This window comes from Lissotriton helveticus, chromosome 9 (genome assembly GCF_964261635.1).
Source record: "Lissotriton helveticus chromosome 9, aLisHel1.1, whole genome shotgun sequence".
NCBI lineage: Eukaryota > Metazoa > Chordata > Amphibia > Caudata > Salamandridae > Lissotriton > Lissotriton helveticus.
This window is the reverse complement of record NC_136070.1, coordinates 1272293661-1272310542: the sequence shown is the minus strand read 5'-3', so window position 1 is coordinate 1272310542 and position 16882 is coordinate 1272293661. Positions and strand designations below refer to the sequence as shown.

General features: G+C 48.6%; 1 protein-coding gene across 1 annotated transcript in view; it reads left to right on the top strand.

Moving 5' to 3' along the window:
- Positions 1-16882, top strand: part of CRELD1 (CRELD disulfide isomerase 1) — a 100237-nt gene that overhangs the window by 21109 nt on the left and 62246 nt on the right. Inside the window, exon 3 of the mRNA XM_078661837.1 lies at positions 1283-1365. Within this exon, the coding sequence (XP_078517963.1) occupies positions 1283-1365 (83 nt within the window). The remainder of the gene's footprint in view (positions 1-1282; positions 1366-16882) is intronic.

Here is a 16882-nt window from a genome sequence, read left to right as displayed (position 1 = left end):
ATGAGCACCGGAGCACCGTGCCTCATGACGAGCTCAGCTCGTCATGAGCATGGAAAAGGTTAAGGAATTTGTATATGGATGAGGCAGTAGTTTGGGCACTTGAAATGGGAAGAATATTGCGGTGAAGTGAAGAGGAGTGTGGTATAGAGGATAGAAGAAGTAGAGAATCTGTTCTATGTTTGATCAATAAATTACATTTGACAGAACAGGACTTTGGTCATTGATAAATTGACTGCTTCAGAGAAGGTAAGAAAAGAATCGTTTGAGTATAACTGGTGGATCCAAAGTAAACCTCTGTCTCGCCAAGTCTTCCAAAAAATGGGTTTATTTTTAAGAAATTTATTATGCCAAATAGATGAATTAAGAAATTGACCTTTAGCTGAGAGGTGAGCTAGCATTAAGGGGTGAAAAATCATTTGTGAGAAGTGGTATGTAAAGGTGAAGATAGAAAGCGAGATTTATGAGTAAAAGTAAGGGATTCGTGAAGGGGAAAAAGGGGATAAGAAAGAATGTTTTAAATCCTTTCATAACGGAGAGGGATTACGAGTAGAGTCCTTTAATGATTTAGAGCTTAAGAAGGAAGGCGTTATGGTGAAGTTGAAAATCAGGAAAATTAACCCCACCTTGAGATGTTGGGCGCTTTAACTTAATCCAGGAAGGATTCTTCCAGGAAGGATTATTCTTTGTGCAGACTGGACTGGGCGCTGGAAGCAATGCCTAGAAAGCGTTTCAGCGCCTTCCCCGTGTGAAAGGAAGCGCTTGGCGCAGTGAGCAGGCTTTTAGTCTCAAGTGGAAGTTTAGGGTATTTCTGGAGTTCAATCAAATATGTTTAATAACAATCAGATTATTATCTGTTCTGAATCAAAAAAATGAAATATGTCAATGTTCATGTAATAATTTTCTCTGGGTACGTCCGAGTCTGGTAGAACGCGCCCTGAGCAGTATTTCTCCGCAGCCGCAAATCCTGCCTGTGCCTGCTTCTCTCTCGGTGACGCTGCCAGGGCCTAATGTAAGGCTCATCCTTCAGCCCCCGCCCCCACCCACACACACTGGCCAAGCATCTCCACGGTGGGGTTTGGGGTCTCCGTGTCCATATGGCCAGTGAAGCCTGGAGCACACACACGTTCGTCATTAATCCCCCTCTGAAGACTGCGTCCCTCCAGCCAGGCTGAAGCAAATCTGGGATTACCGCCCTCATTTCCGGCGTGAAAGCTTCCAAGTGAAAATGTCGTTATTTAAATGTTCACTTTTTAATTTCTCTTCCATGTTGTGTTCCTTTCAGGGCCTGGAGAAAACTGCGGGGCAGAACTTTGGAGGCGGAAACACAGCGTGGGAAGAGGAAAAACTGGCAAAATATGAAGCTAGGTGAAGAAACTAAATATGTATTAAATGTAAACTCGTGAAGATGTAAATGGGGAAATCAGAGTTTCACGCTGGCAGTCCCCTCCATCATAAGAGATCGCTCCTGATTCTCAAAATTAATTTCCATTTAACTGCACAAGTATTTAAATGAAGCATTCTTTTTATTCTGTATTCTGCTTTTGTAGGTCTCGCTTACGCATAGGAGGGGACCTCTTGATATTGATTCGCTTTTTTGTCTTTGCATTGCTTTTAATTGCAACGCGTGCACGTTTGGCGATACCCTTGCGGGAGCGAGCAGCGCCATCTGATGGCAATTATCATGCTCGCGCCCGCAAGGTAAACGCTGCGCGTCCCCCACCCCTCCCACTTGTTGTAGATAGCCAGAAATAACGCATATAAATAAATGAAATTATTTTAAATGTGGTCATGTGCATTATAGGTGTACTATTTTTATACGATAAATTAGTTATGTTATGTTATGTTAATTTTATTTTTATAGCGCGCTGATGCCCCAGCAAAGGGGCGTCCAGGCGCTCAGACTGGTACTATAACATAACACGCAGAGAATAAAAGGAAGCAGCTACTCGGAAACAGGAAACAGAAACGTTTTGATAGTACGCCTGAAGATGGACAGGTCATTCAGAGCTCGGATGTGCACTGGAAGCGAATTCCATAGTCCTGCGGCAAGCACCCGATAAGAGCGGCCACCCATTCTACTGAGTTTAAAACGGGGGCAGACCGCCAAATGCAGAGCCTCTGATCTTAGGGATCTCGGAGGAATGTAAGGAGTGAGCAGGTTAACAAGAGCCGGCGGTGAGGAAAGTTTCATGATTTTGAAAGCCAGACAGAGCGCTTTAAACTTAATCCTCTGTCTGACCGGTAACCAATGAAGAGCAGAGATAGTACCGGAGACAGAGCAATGTCTGGGAAGACCAACAATGGCCCGCGCCGCGGCGTTTTGTACCCTCTGAAGCCTAGATGCCTCAGCCTGGTTAACCCCTAACATCAGCGCACTTCCATAGTCCAGCCGAGATAAAACCGAGGCTTGGACTACGAGCTGCCGAGTGGGAGGGTCGAAGTATTTAAGAACCGGCCTTATGCCTCGCAAAATGCCATAACATGTGGCTGCAACCTTCTTCGTATGCCCTGTGAAGGTGAGCGCAGGATCCAGCCAAATCCCTAAGTTTTTCACTTCTGTTGCTGGAATAGGAGTGACGCCCACTTCTGGAGGCCACCACTGGTCTCCCCATAGCTCAGCATGTTTCCCTAGAACCATCACTTCAGTTTTAGTGGCATTCAATTGTAAACAATTGGTACGTAGCCAATTGGCTACTGCCACAAGTCCAGCTCGTAATCTGGGAGCCTCCACTTCCGGGTCTCCACTCAGTGTCACCGCTAGCTGCGTGTCGTCAGCATATGAGGTCATCGTCAAACCCCACTGTTTGACGACTGCCGCTAGCGGTTTCACATATAGGTTGAACAGAGTGGGACTCAACGAGGAGCCCTGTGGGACTCCCAGATCCAAGGGGTGAATGGTGGACTGGCATGGTGGTATAGCCACTTTAAAGGTTCGATCTGAGAGGAAAGATCGAAACCACTGAAGAGCGGTTCCCGCTACTCCGGCTTCCTCAAGGCGCTGAATCAGTATGCAATGGGACACAGTATCGAAGGCAGCGCTCAGATCTAATAATAGGAGCGCTGCCGTACGTCCGGAGTCAAGCACCAGGCGTAAATGCTCGATAATATGGAGCAAAGCGGTCTCGGTACTGTGTCCTGGTCGGAAGCCATTTTGGCTAGAGTCCAATATCTGATTACGGGCAAGGTGATCAGATAAAATGGAGTTGACGTGGGCTTCGGTGACTTTAGCAATCCAAGGCAAAAGAGATATAGGGCGCTAGTTCTCAGGCAGGAGGGGGTCTAAATTTGCCTTTTTCAAGACTGGGGTAACAACCGCCTGCTTCCATGAGGAAGGGACTGCCCCAGTTGATAGCGACAAGTTGATAAGAGTAAGTATCGGAACTCGACACAGCGGGGAAAGCGTACTGATGAGGGCTGGCTTCAGCGGATCCAGAGGAGAACCTGATTTGACCCTGAGGCTAAGTTTGTTAAAAGCCTCGGTAGACAGATCAGGAAGGAAGGTCAAAGTCTCATAACCCAAAGAAATAGGGTCAACTAACACTGGATCCAGCCGACACAGGTCAAACCCCCGGTATATATTCTGCACTTTCTCCAAGAAAAAAACTGCCAAGTTCTCGCAGTGGGAATCGGTGCAAATCTCTACCGAAGTGGCTCTCTTATTCATAAGGTCTTCTAAGACCTTGAATATTAATTTGGAGGGATTGGTGCTGGCTTGAAATTCCTGAGCGTAATATGCGGCCCGAGTTCTGCATATTGCTCTGTGATAAGCCTCAAGTTTGGCAAAATATAAGGTTTTCAAAGCAGGATCGTAAGATCTCCTCCAATCCCTTTCCGCTTTCCGGCAGGTTTTTTTAAGCTCGGCAAGGGAATCATTATACCACGGGCTTGGTACCCTAGAATAACCTTTCGACCAGCGCAAGGGTATAAGGGAATCAAGAGCGTCTGAAATCCATGTGTAAAACAGTTGGTAGCCATGATCCACATTCAGAAAAGGGCTCAGGGGATTCTGCTCCAGTAACCTATAGAACTCCTCTAGTTTGAGCTTGTGCCAGTGCCTTTTAAGAATTAGTCTATCCACAGATTTAAATGGCTTATCGTGAATAAGACAAAAGACTTCCACCAGCGAATGATCAGTCCATCCTACCGACATCGGGTCAGACACCTTCACCCTCTCAAGCGTGGTAAAAAAAGGATCGAGAATATGTCCTCCAGTGTGGGTGGGAAGTGTCACTAGCTGGACAAGTTGGAGTGCTTCCAGATCCGCGAGTAAGGTGTTGATGGCTATGGATGACCTATTATCAAAATGAATATTAAGGTCACCCATGATGTTAAAATTAGCACACCCGGGCGCTAAAGAGCTTACAGTATCGGCGAGAGCGGATTTGAAGACTGTATCATTGCCTGGTGGGCGATAAATAAGAATGCCACTAAAAGTAAAATGATGGCTAAAAGCTACTTTAAAAAGAGCACTTTCACAAGCAGGCAGCTTAAGTGCTTTCCATTCAGCAGGAAAGCAAGATTTTACCGCCATGGCAATACCACCTCCTCTCGTAGTCCGATTCAGAGTAAAAATCGTATATTCTGAAGGAAAGGTAAGGTTCAAGATGGCGACATCCGAGTCCTGGAGCCAGGTTTCGGTGAGGAAAAAAAAATTGTATATTCTGAAGGAAAGGTAAGGTTCAAGATGGCGACATCCGAGTCCTGGAGCCAGGTTTCGGTGAGGAAAAAAAGATCAGGGCCTTCTTTTTCAATGAGGTCATGTATAAACTGGTGATGTTTGACCAGCGACCTCACGTTCAAATTCCAAATCCGGAGCCCGCGGTCCGAGGTAAGAATACGCTTGGGCGGTGTGATAACTTCCAAAGAGCGGATTTTAGTCGGTCTAGCTAAGGACCAACCATTACATGCACAGGTGTATGGGCCAATTAAAGGGTCCACAGGATCACATAAGCAGACCGTAGCCCTATTCCCAATGGTTAGCAAATCTGCCCGATTGTAATGGAGCAGAAGTCAGAAAACTCCTCCAAGAATTGCCTGTCAAAAATTGTGAAAAATGATAAATCACTGTCACACGAAGTAACTATCAAATCCACGATGGAAGGAACCTTAGCAGTTCCTCCTGACAACATTCTGAATGTTACTGGACATCCTAATGATTATAATCACCTATGAAGGTGAGAGTGATGCTGCAGTTTGTTGAAATAAACAATCTATAGTATTGTAGTAAACCTCAGCATATTGTAGTACATATGAATCAATAAATAATTTTTTATTCCATAAAAAAGAAAGAGAAGTGACTTGTGGGGTTGTATGTAAATATTATGCAAAGGATTGTGGGGAATGTGGGTGTTGCGCTCACCGTCTGGTGATGCTTCTGAGTGGCCTCATCTCACAGCAGCGCAGCCCATCTGAAAGGCTCTTTGCATCGATCATGGAAGGGTGGAAAGCTGAGTTGCTTTTCTATGATTCAAACATAGGGGTACTGCCTTCACCCAGGTGACATGGAGGTTGTGGGGTAACGGGGTGTGACCATGTGAGATGGCAGGGGGTGAGAGGGAGATGTGGGGGGGGCAAAGGGAGTTAATAGGTGCTAAACACGGTGCCCAGTGCATATTTAAAAATATTAAAAGAAGTTTAGGAAGAATCACTGGAGCCGGTCAGCGGGAGGTGCTATGAACAACCTTCATGCAGACAGGTCAGTGGGCCCTCTGCAGGTTGTCTCCTCCCCTCGACCCACAACCCAAAGCAGGAGCCTGTTTCTGTACCAGGCAGCGGCGACACAGGGGCTGAACCCACCGTGCTGCCTGTTTGTACTGAAGGAGCCTGACGTCAATCAATCAATCAATCATGGCATTTGTATAGCGCGCTACTCACCCGGAAGGGTCTCAAGGCGCTGGGGGGGGGGAGAAACGTTACTGTGCGAACAGCCAGGTCTTGAGTTGCTTCCTGAAGAAAAGATGGTCCTGGGTCAGACGAAGGTGGATGGGGAGGGAGTTCCAGGTTTTGGCTGCCGGGTAGGAGAAGGATCTTCCTCCGGCGGTGGCTCTGCGGATGCGTGGTACGGTGGCGAGGGCGAGGCTGGTTGATCGTAGCTGGCGGGTGGGCGTGTAGAAGGTCAGGCGGTCGTTGAGGTACTTGGGGCCCAGGTGGTGGAGAGCCTTGTGTGCGTGGGTGAGGAGCCGGAACGTGATCCTCTTGCTGACGGGGAGCCAGTGCAGGTCTCTCGGGTGGCCGGAGATGTGGCTGTGTCGGGGGATGTCCAGGATGAGTTGTGCGGAGGCGTTCTGTATGCGTTGGAGTCTTTTCTGTAGTTTGGCTGTGGTTCCGGCGTAGAGGGTGTTCCCGTAGTCCAGGCGGCTGGTGACGACATACTTGAGCACTGTACCCCTGGCTCTCCCCTGACTGAGATGGGCCTTGTGTGTTTCCGTACTAGGCCGGAAGGAACAGTTTGCTTGTGGCTGCAACACCGGTCACATAGATTGAAACATCATTTGTCTTAATCTCTGGAATTAGAGGATCATGTTTAAATATCCACTGACTTGCACGGAAAAAGCTTCAGGGTGTAGATATGAAGGATGCTGATTAGAATATAATAGGTTTTCTTTTTTCACAAAAATACCAGGCGGATAGTTCTGGACTTCCTTAAAAAAATTCTGGGCTTGTCTATCACACCAACGCGCAAGATTGAAACAAGCATTGGCATAGCCAATAGGTCTCGCTTTGGGGACCTTATAAGTGTTTAGCCATGCAACAGTTAATGTTGTTGCACCAAGGATATTGTGCTGGCTAACCAAACACTTATAAGGTCCCAAAGGCGAGACCGATTGGCTATGTCAATGCTTGTCATTCGTGGTGTGAATTGCTGTGACGTGTAATGTGTTTTGGGACCGTCAAGAAGGTCCGGGAGGCTGGTAACATAACATGTGTATTTGTAAAGCACGTTCACCCAGGGGTATCTTGGCGCTGAATACCAAATGTTCATTGCCACCCAACTGAATGGCACTCATTTTATCGACCTCAGAAGGAAGAAATGCTGAGTGGTCCCGCTGGAATTTGAAACTGTGACCATGAGGTTGAACGCAGGCCCCTACAGAAATGTTCTAGCCCCAGCAGCACTGAGTGATTTTAAGATTTATCTGACTGTATTTGGAGTTGCGTGGTTTTATTTTAGTTGGCTGCAAGATTCCATTTAATGTGAATTGTTCATGAAGTGAAATCGCACCTGGAGCGCTCCCCTGCAGGATTGCACCTCGCCCTTTAATCTGGATGCCCAATACTCGGCCAAATAGGGACCTTTGAGGGGGAGCCCAAGGGCTCGGTTCACAGTCATTTGCACATGCAAGTCCAACTTCCATGCAAATTCACGTTTGTAGCTCACCAAATGTGACAGTGCACTCCTAACAGGATGTACTTGTGTGTAGCGATACTCCTGCCTGATGTAATCTATATTACACATAAATACATTATCTTCTGGGCATAGTATGGGTTTTCAGGGCAAGGACACTGCGTCAGAAGTTGGAATAAAACCCAGAATTGATTTATTTCTGTTTGCAAAGTGGAAATGATAAGTAAACATCTTCAGTGGTGGCTGGGGTGTGGGAAGTGATTTCTCCTAAAGGAAGATGTTTTTACATGTGTAGCAAAGAATACACATGTGTAATTCTGCTCAGAGAAAGTAATTTTTGCATGTGTATTTGCAGACTTTCTACAATTAAGCGCGCTGACCTGCCTTCGCATGCACATAATTTGGAATTCACAAGGTATTACCAATATTACTTCTGGAGAGTTACCCTTGTTACAGGCTTCAGGAACCCTCTCGTTAATGGTTAGTAACCTAAGCGTCTGAGGAGGAGTATTAAACCTAGTGCCCACTTGGTTCATATCTGGACTAGGCGCACTCCTCTGTTAAGCTTCAAGGCCAGCGAAACATATGTCTGAAGTTGCCCTTTTCACCACTCCTTACATTTAAATTATTTTTCCTGGAATGATATTTGCTAATGTCGCTTTCTGGCTGGCAAATGTGGTATTTTATTAATGCATTTGCCTGAAATTTTTCAAGGAAATGATCATTTGACAAGGTAATTGGTGTCTAGATGGTGGATTGCTGCTGAGTTTTACTGAACGTTTTAGGAGGCTGGCTTAGTATATGATGCACACTTATTTAAGTGACGCACCCTGCACTAACCCTGGCAACCCTTATGGTGATTTTAGTGGTGTTTGCTAACCGTAGAAAGCTCTCTAAATGGTAGCTGTGGAGAGCAGCCTTCAGGCTTATCTTGAAGGAGTGTGAAGCAGCTTGTTTTGCCAGTTTATTGTTATAGTGTAGGTTGAACGAAAAAGAACCACGCAGTGTTTATATAAAAATACTTCTATTTATTAGACAACACTTACTAACACATTGGTATATCCCCCTACCCAGAGATATCAACACAATACACACTAATACTTGAACCGCGGGTAAAATTCCACCGTGGTGCAGCGGTTTAATTAGGTGGGCGGGCCGTGTCGGCCAACTGACGTGCGCAGCACTACAGAGGTAGTGCTTGCGACGGCTGTTGCCCGACAGAAGCAGCGAAGAGGTTAAATAAAATAAGGTAAGTAGTACAAAATACAGTGGTCGCCAGAGAGAGACCAAACCATCTACTAAGAAAGTGGAATGCGAACTGCCAAGGAGGACGGGTCTTGGATCAGAAGACCCAGAGGAAGCAGGGACACAAGGAACCATCTGAGGTAAGTACCCAGGAACCCCACAGAGGCTGTGTGCATAGTGGAAACCCAGCTGTGTGAACAATGGAAGTCAAAAAATAAGTTGCAGTTGCAGTTTTGCAGAAGAAGGACCCTTCCAAGAGGACCACAAAGAATTCCCTTGGAAGACGGAAGGATGGAGAGCCACCCCACCCATGGATGCCCCAGGAACCAGGTCACCTACACCAGGGAAGCCAGGTGCAGAGGGGCGAAGAGACGTCGGAAATCTCCATAGACAACAATGGAAGACTTATAAGAAAATGCCTCTGGAGAAGAAGTTGAAGAAGTCCGATGGAATCCAATGGTGTATTCTGTAAGAGAAGAACCTGCACACAGAGGAGACAGTCTATGCCACTCGTCGTGACCAGGAGGCACGAAGACGCAATGCCCACCATTGTCGGGAGGTTCAGAAGAGTCGCTGGTGACCATGCAACTGTGAGGACCGGGTGACACGGAGGAACACGAGGAGCCGTGCACAAACTGTCCCATTTTGGTAACTCGGTGGTCGGTGTCTGGCGGGAGTATCAACGAGCCTTGGTAGCCGCAACTGCTGTGGAGAACGAAGAAGGAGCAACATTGGGACCAGCAAGGTCCAAGGGACTCGCCAACAGTGAGCGAGTTTGATCAGGCCCCGAGCCAGCCAGGGAGCCCACTGAAGCAGTAGAAGACCCTCAGGAGGACCCACAGGCCAAAGGCACAGGAGTGTCAAGAGGACCTGGAGCAGCTGACCAAGGATGAAGGCCCACGCTGCAGAGGAATCCGTGAGGATGCTGAGCTTGGAGGAAAGAGATGCTGAAGGCTGGAGCTTCTTGCAGCCTGAAGACCTCTGGAGTACAGATCAAAAAACCTTGGCAACGGCAAGTCAATGCGGTGCACAGGGGTTCCTTCCAAGCGGTTCTGATCAGGGCTGCTGGCCTCAAAATTGCAGAGAGGGCAGGTCAGGCCTCGAGGGAGATGCAGAACTACCACCTGAGTTGCTGAGCCTTGAGAAGTCCGCAGAGAAACAGGAGCAGCAGACTGGTCAGCTGTGTTGCGCTGCCTGCAGATGCAGGGGAGTGACTCCTTCACTGCAAGGGAGATTAGTTTGGGTGTCGTTGATGCGCACAGGTCTGTTGAAGGTCCTGGCAGACGACGAATAAGACTTGTAGAACAGCGAGACCAGGAGCAGCAGGAGTCTTCCTTGATGCAGTATCTGCTCCAATCGAAGTCTGACAAAGTCCAACTTTCCAGACGGTTGAAAAGCGACGTAGTTTCAGGCTTAAGTCTTGTCCCACGATTAATCTGAGGACCCACCCACAGGTAAGTCCTTTAGTACCAAAGGGATGGGTTGGAACAACTTGGGGTCCCTCCCAGAGGAGGGGCTGGACAGAGGGGAGGATACTCCCATGTTCTTTGTCCAGTTTCTTGCCAGAGTGGAAGCCAGGGGCTCCCTGAGCTGGCTCAAACTGAAGTATGCAAGGAGGGCAGCAAAAGCTTCAAAGCAGTCTGGTGGTGCTGGCAAGTGCACCCACCCCAGCCCAATACACTTAAGTCCTGCCTGGGAGATGGTCACATCTCCCTGTGAAGGGTAGCCTATTGTTCTACCTTCCCCTGCTCGATCTTTGGCTCAGCTTCAGGAGGGCAGGTTCGTGTCTGTGGTCGGCAGCAGCACTAGCTTGCTGGCAGACCCTGAAAGGCTGTTACCTGGAGTATAGGGGATACGCCAAGGGAGCCCCCCAGTACATGGGATCCTACTTCCAACATTGGAATCTGTGTTGAAGTATGATTCCAATGATTGACCGGGGTTGGTGCAGCCATTATATCGTTAAACATCTTGTAATGACTGATGTTCACTATATGTATTAAAATGGCTGACTGCACTTGCAAAGGCTGGAGTATCGACTCTGGGGTTTGTAGGGGTGTCCTGCTCAGGCAGGGGCACCCTCACACTTATAAACAAGCAGCCGGCCCTCAAGACTGAAAAGCCTGCAATAGGGGTGATGTATAGGTTTTAAGTGCAGTAGGCTCAGATAGAAAGAAACTTCCATCTGACGTGAGAGGTGCAATCACCAACTCACACAGGCTGCAATGACCGGCGTGTAGTCACATGGGTTGCAGCCCATGGGAAACCCCTGGTGTACCTATTTATTTCATTTATAAAGCGCATGGTTACACCCACAGGTGTGTCCCCACACTGAAATTCTGACCCCCAGCAGACAGGAAGAAGTGGAGAGGAGAAACCCGGAACTAATGACCTGGGGACCTTACTATCAAATACTAGGGACTTGCACGGGTGCACAGGTAGCCAATTGTGGCTGTACAAAAGTACTTACCATGGTCAATGTAGGCAGAAAGCAGAGTGACTGGGGTCCTAATTAGGGAGATCCCAGTTGGACTAGGTCAAAAACATACTGACGCCAAGCAAAAAGTGGGGGTAACCATGAAAGCAGATCCTACTTTCCTACAAACATGATCACTATTTAGTCTAAGAATGTTCCAGAGATCCACTCTCTGGGTGGGTAGGCATCCTTCAGCACTACCCAGTAAGGGCTCTTCTAGTTCTAAGTCTGAGCTAGAGACTGTTCGGTAAGGGCTCATTCTCTGAGGGGAAGCCTTGTATGGACACGCTCTGGGTGGGAACACATCCTTTATAGTGACCAGTAAGGGCTCCGTCTCTGAGCTATAGCCTTGGAAGGACATGCTCTGGGTGGGAATGCGTCTCTTATATTGTCTGGTCAGGGCTCAGTCTCTGAGCTGTAGCGTTGGAAGGACACGCTCTGGGTGGGAACTCATCCTTGAGTACTGTCCAGTAAGGGCTCAGTCTCTGAGCTGTAGCGTTGGAAGGACGCGCTCTGGGTGGGCACGCGTCCTTCAGCACTGACCAGTAAGGGCTCCACGTCGGAGCTCTCACCTCGGAAGGGCACGCTCTAGGTGGGCATGCGTCTTTCAGAACTGTGTGGTAAGGGCTCCGTCTCCTGCTTCCAATACACTACAATCCTAAACAGGAGTTCATTCAGCGCGGCTGAGTAGAGTGAGCTGCTCTGGTGTGTCCCTTGAGCCTCTTCTGCTGCTTATGAAGGATGCAGCTCTCATAAATGGAAGCAGTAGCCATTCACTGGATATTGCTGTGGGTTTTAAAACCTTCCAGAATGCTTACCCTAGTGCGCTTGTCACCTGCGCTTCTACCCCTGGTGGTGCCCTCACTTGTGGATGCTCCTACTCTCGACACATCAAACCTTCATTCTGGACAGACTCCCGGCTCTCCTGACTTCCGGTCCTGCGATTTCCAAGTGGGGTATTAAGATCTCATGAACCTTTTGGCGATTTCCCAGTTCTTTGCCTTCAACTGCAGCAGCCGCAAGGAGATAGTCCCTTCCTATTGCACATAATCCTCAGGATCGAAACAAAAATGGCAAAAATAATGTGCACACTATCCAGGTTTTTTGATGCTTCAAGAAAATGTACTAGTGTGTTTATTCTTCAGCTCTTACAAACACTTCGGTGTCTCTCTAGGGAACATGGTTCATTTTTAGATAGAAAATTCAGTTTGCAGGATTAGGAGGATGCATTTATTTCTATTCTTTCAGTAGTTTTTCTCAAGGTTTAGTCTAAGCCTGTATGTTTCAAGATGGCTGCCTGTTTGTCCAAGCACACTATCACTTTATACTCTGACTCTTCCGAATTACAAACAATTGGCTTTCGCAGCATAGTGTTTTTTTTTTTATAAACATTTTTATTTGCATTTTATTATAGAACAGCATTACAATCGCGTCGTCTTCGGTCATCACTCCCATCCCTTCCACCCTCCACCCACCCAGCATCACAGCATAAATCCCATGTCTTTCAAACAAACCGAGTACTTTCTGTAAAGCTCTTTGCCAGTTTGAATCTTTGTGTCCCATACATTCCCTCGTTCTGTGCCTTTTGTTCCCCCGTGCCTCTATGTCCTTTGTGTCCTATTTCAGAGCCCCCGTCCACTACATGGTATCGTCTCCATTTGCCCCAGACTCTGCCAAACTTCTTGGGGCATCCTCATGCCTTATAGGTGACTCTTTCGGCAGACATGTAAGTATCTAGCCCTCTTCTCCATTCGTCCAGCTGTGGCGGTGCATCCGCTCCCTAGTGCCTGGCTGCGTCCCTCTTAGCTACCACCAGGGCCAAGACCAAAAAGATCAGTAGGGGACGGGTGAGATCCACATAATTGGTCATACCCAGCAGGACTAATTTAGGATCCAGCTGTAGGGGGGTCCCAAGCACCTCGCTCAGTTCACTCAGTACCTCCTCCTAGTAGATCTGAATAGTCGGGCAGGACTAGATGGTATGGTAGAAGTCACCTCCGGTACGGCCACACCTCAAGCATCGCGTGTCTCCAGCCCCACCCATTTTATGCAGTCGCACCCTATCGTAGTACGTCCTATGGAGAACATTGTATTGGATGAGTCTTAACCTGGATTTAATAGCTACCTCTCTGGGGTGCATTAATACCTTAACCCAGTCTACATTATCCATTTCCCCCACGTCGCTCTCCCACTTCCTTCTGAGGTTACCCATGTCGTCAGGCATGTTATTCATCAACGTTCTATACGTGAGTGATACCACCCTTTCCGGGATTTGTTCCTGTAGCAGCCGGCCCTCAAGAGGCGCATATTCTGGAACTGTTTCCAGTTGGATCTTCTCCGCTTGCCACGCATGGCGCAGCTGTGCATACTTAAAATATTGCCGTGTGATGCAGACCAAATTCCTTCCTTAGTGCTTGAAAGAACTTCAGTTCCCCCCTAGCTATTACGTCCCCTAGTGTTAAGATCCCTATGTCATCCCATCTCTGGAACCCCTTCAATTTATGCAGTTCCGTCAACCAAGCACAGTGCCACAGTGGTGTCAGGCGGGTAGGCTTTTTCTCCCACCCAGTACTCTTAGTTGCTCTGCTTCACGTCGCCAGGGTAAGCCTAGTGGCCGGGAGCAGTCTTGCCCTCCCTCCACCCCATATAGATAATATGTACAGGGTCGAGTGGCCATGCTGTGCCGTTCGAGGGCGTACGTGGGGTGGTCGGTCGGGGCATGAAGCCAGTCGTTAACCGGGGCCAGGTGTTCTGCACAGTAGTAAGCCTCAAGATTCGGAAGTGAAATCCCTCCGCTATACTGATGGCGTTGTAGGGTGGTCAATGCAATTCGCGGCTGTTTTCCCAGCCACAGGAAAGTGCTCAGTTCCGCGTTTATTCTCTCAAACACCTTTCGTGGAAGAGGGTAGTACTCGTTTTGGAGTGCGTACAGGAACCTCGGTAGCGGTATCATTTTTCGCAGCATAGTTTTAAGCAGATGGTAAAATTATCCGATTTAATGGTGCATCTTTCTGGATCTACACTTTGACGGAAACCGGAGACGAGAGGTCGCATGTCTGCCATTTCCTGATATTAAAGCACATTATGCAGAGGCTGCTAGATCATTATACATGAAGAATAACACTTCTTATGGCAACCCTACACAATCTGCTGGTTCCACCACAGGGTGAGAATAAGGACATATTGTAGGGCTAGCAGCTGTCGCAGAAGCCAAGCCCTCCGCTGGGCCATCTTGCTGTCTCCTTTGCCACTTTAGTGCATGTGTGGGATTGTGAGGGCCCAATGAAGTGCTTCCTGGAGTCCCCTGGGTGACATGGGCCCCTGCTACAGAGGACAGCCGTCCACAAGCGCAACGGCTCCTGTTGAGTTCACCTAATTGAGCCCCATCTTCAATCAATCAATCAGGGGTTTATAAAATGCACTACTCACTAATGAAGGTCTCAAGGCGCTGGCGGGGGGAGGGGAGCAGCTCTGGATCATTTGAAGAGCCAGGTCTTGAGGCTCTTCCTGAAGGTGTGCAGAGTGGGGGAGCGTCTGATGTTGACTAGGAGCTCGTTCCAGGTCTTTGCTGCGAGGTAGGAGAAGGTTCTTCCGCCTGCTCTGCAGATGCGGGGGCCTCGACGAGGTCGGCGGAACGGAGGTTCGATTTGGGTACGTGGAAGAAGACTCTTTTTTTCTTGGGGTATTTGGGTCCGATATTGTGGAGGGATTTGTAGGCAAGTGTTAGAATTGGGGGTCTCTGGTTGGCGCAAGTATTCACTTGTGACAAGCAGGGACCCTCTCCTCTAAGTCAGGGCGAAGGATGACCCCTTAGAATTACCCTTGCTCACCCTCTAGGTGCGTGGCGTGAGCAGCCAAGGCTATTCTCCAGGCGTTTCTGAGTTAAGCATTTGTAATCACACACACAGTAAATATACCAATCCCCCCACAAATGGACACCAGGCTTTGGATATGTAAAAATACGTCTCCTTTATATAAAAATATCTCTATGCAGGCAAGTATTTATCACAAGACCATTGATAACGTTTTGCTAAGCCACAAGGTTGTAAATAGGCAAGTGTTCTCTTTGTTTACAGTTCAAATATTGCTTCTTAGTCTCTTTTACTTCAAAAACGGTTCTCTTAGTTCTTTCAAACTGTTCTTAGTCCCTGAGGCCTCTTTAGGACTCCCTGGCCGCTTCTTAGCGCTTCTGTGCGCTTTCCCCGGTGAAAATGAGCGAGACCCTACCGCGACTCATGCATCTCGCGGTGCGGGTTGAATGGAGAACCGAGAGGGGCCTCGAGAAACCCAGGGCCTTTTCTGGAGGTGGGGGCTCTCCGCTGCAGTGAGGAGCAGGGAGGCGATGAGAGGAGCCTTGAGGAACCCAGGGCCTTTTCCGGAGGTGGGGGCTCTCAGCCTCGAGAAACCCAGGGCCTAACCCAGGGCCTTCTCAGAGGTAGGCACGTACCTTTGTGATCAGCGTATGGGGAAATAAAACGTTGCGGGCCCCAAGCCCGGTGAAGATCCTTGGGAGGAGGCGTCCGGACTTCGGGGGATCTGTTCTCTGGGTCTTTGGGGTCCGGTGGGGGCTTCAGGCGGGAGCGTGGGGGGCACACCAGCGAGCCTCCAAAGGCGAGGTTGCGAAAACAACAAGTGATGGACTGAATGTGGATCAATGTCACACACTCCCCCAGTCAAAAGATCTGGGCCCAAATCCATCGTTGTTTTGCACTCCACACCACCCTGGGTTAGACAATGGCGATATGCAAATCAGCTCTGACCCTGTTGCCCCATGGGAACAGTCCAGTCCGAACTACAAAAGCCATGTCCTTCCCAGAACGGAATCAAGCATCCGAGGACCGGACCGGTTTCGAGGTAACATCTCTCTTCAGCCCGGCTAGCTTGACTCCAAGTGGTGTGGAGTGCCTGGGACCCACGTCTGGGCATCCCCAGCGCACTTAGGGCGGCAATTGCAAAAACAACAAGTGATGGACTGAATGTGGATCAATGTCACACACTCCCCCAGTCAAAAGATCTGGGCCCAAATCCATCGTTTTTTTGCACTCCACACCACCCTGGGTTAGACAATGACGATATGCAAATCAGCTCTGACCCTGTTGCCCCATGGGAACAGTCCAGTCCGAACTACAAAAGCCATGTCCTTCCCAGAACGGAATCAAGCATCCGAGGACCGGACCGGTTTCGAGGTAACACCTCTCTTCAGCCCGGCTAGCTTGACTCCAAGTGGTGTGGAGTGCCTGGGACCCACGTCTGGGCATCCCCAGCGCACTTAGGGCGGCAATTGCAAAAACAACAAGTGATGGACTGAATGTGGATCAATGTCACACACTCCCCCAGTGTGGAAAAGTAAATTTTGCCATGTTCTGTGTCCCTACGTGTCATCCATCATATGTTATGTGTGCATGATTAAATATGCATATGTACTCCCCATGTCCGATTAATGACGCAATTACAGTTGTGTCCACCTCTAGTATGCCAGTTTCCAGTCCTCGTGAATACTACGAATATCAGGCCTATGTAAAGCTACGTTGCCACGTTTCTCAGTGTGCACGTTATTTTATTATAAAGTCCCCGTTTCTAGGCCTCAAAAGGGCCTGGACATCAGATTCAGCTCCTGTCTCCTGAAACCTCGCTGAGGAGGGATACAGCCCCCACCTGTATCCTCGACCCTTCACTTACTTCCTGCCTCGCAGTGCCCGGTGCAGCTTGGCTCTGCCTCTGAGTCTGCCAAGACTATGTTATGATTCCAGCTATCAGTTCAGCCCTCCTTCCCTGCATTCCTAAAACTACTGAATCGCATCAATAGTTTCCGTCATTGT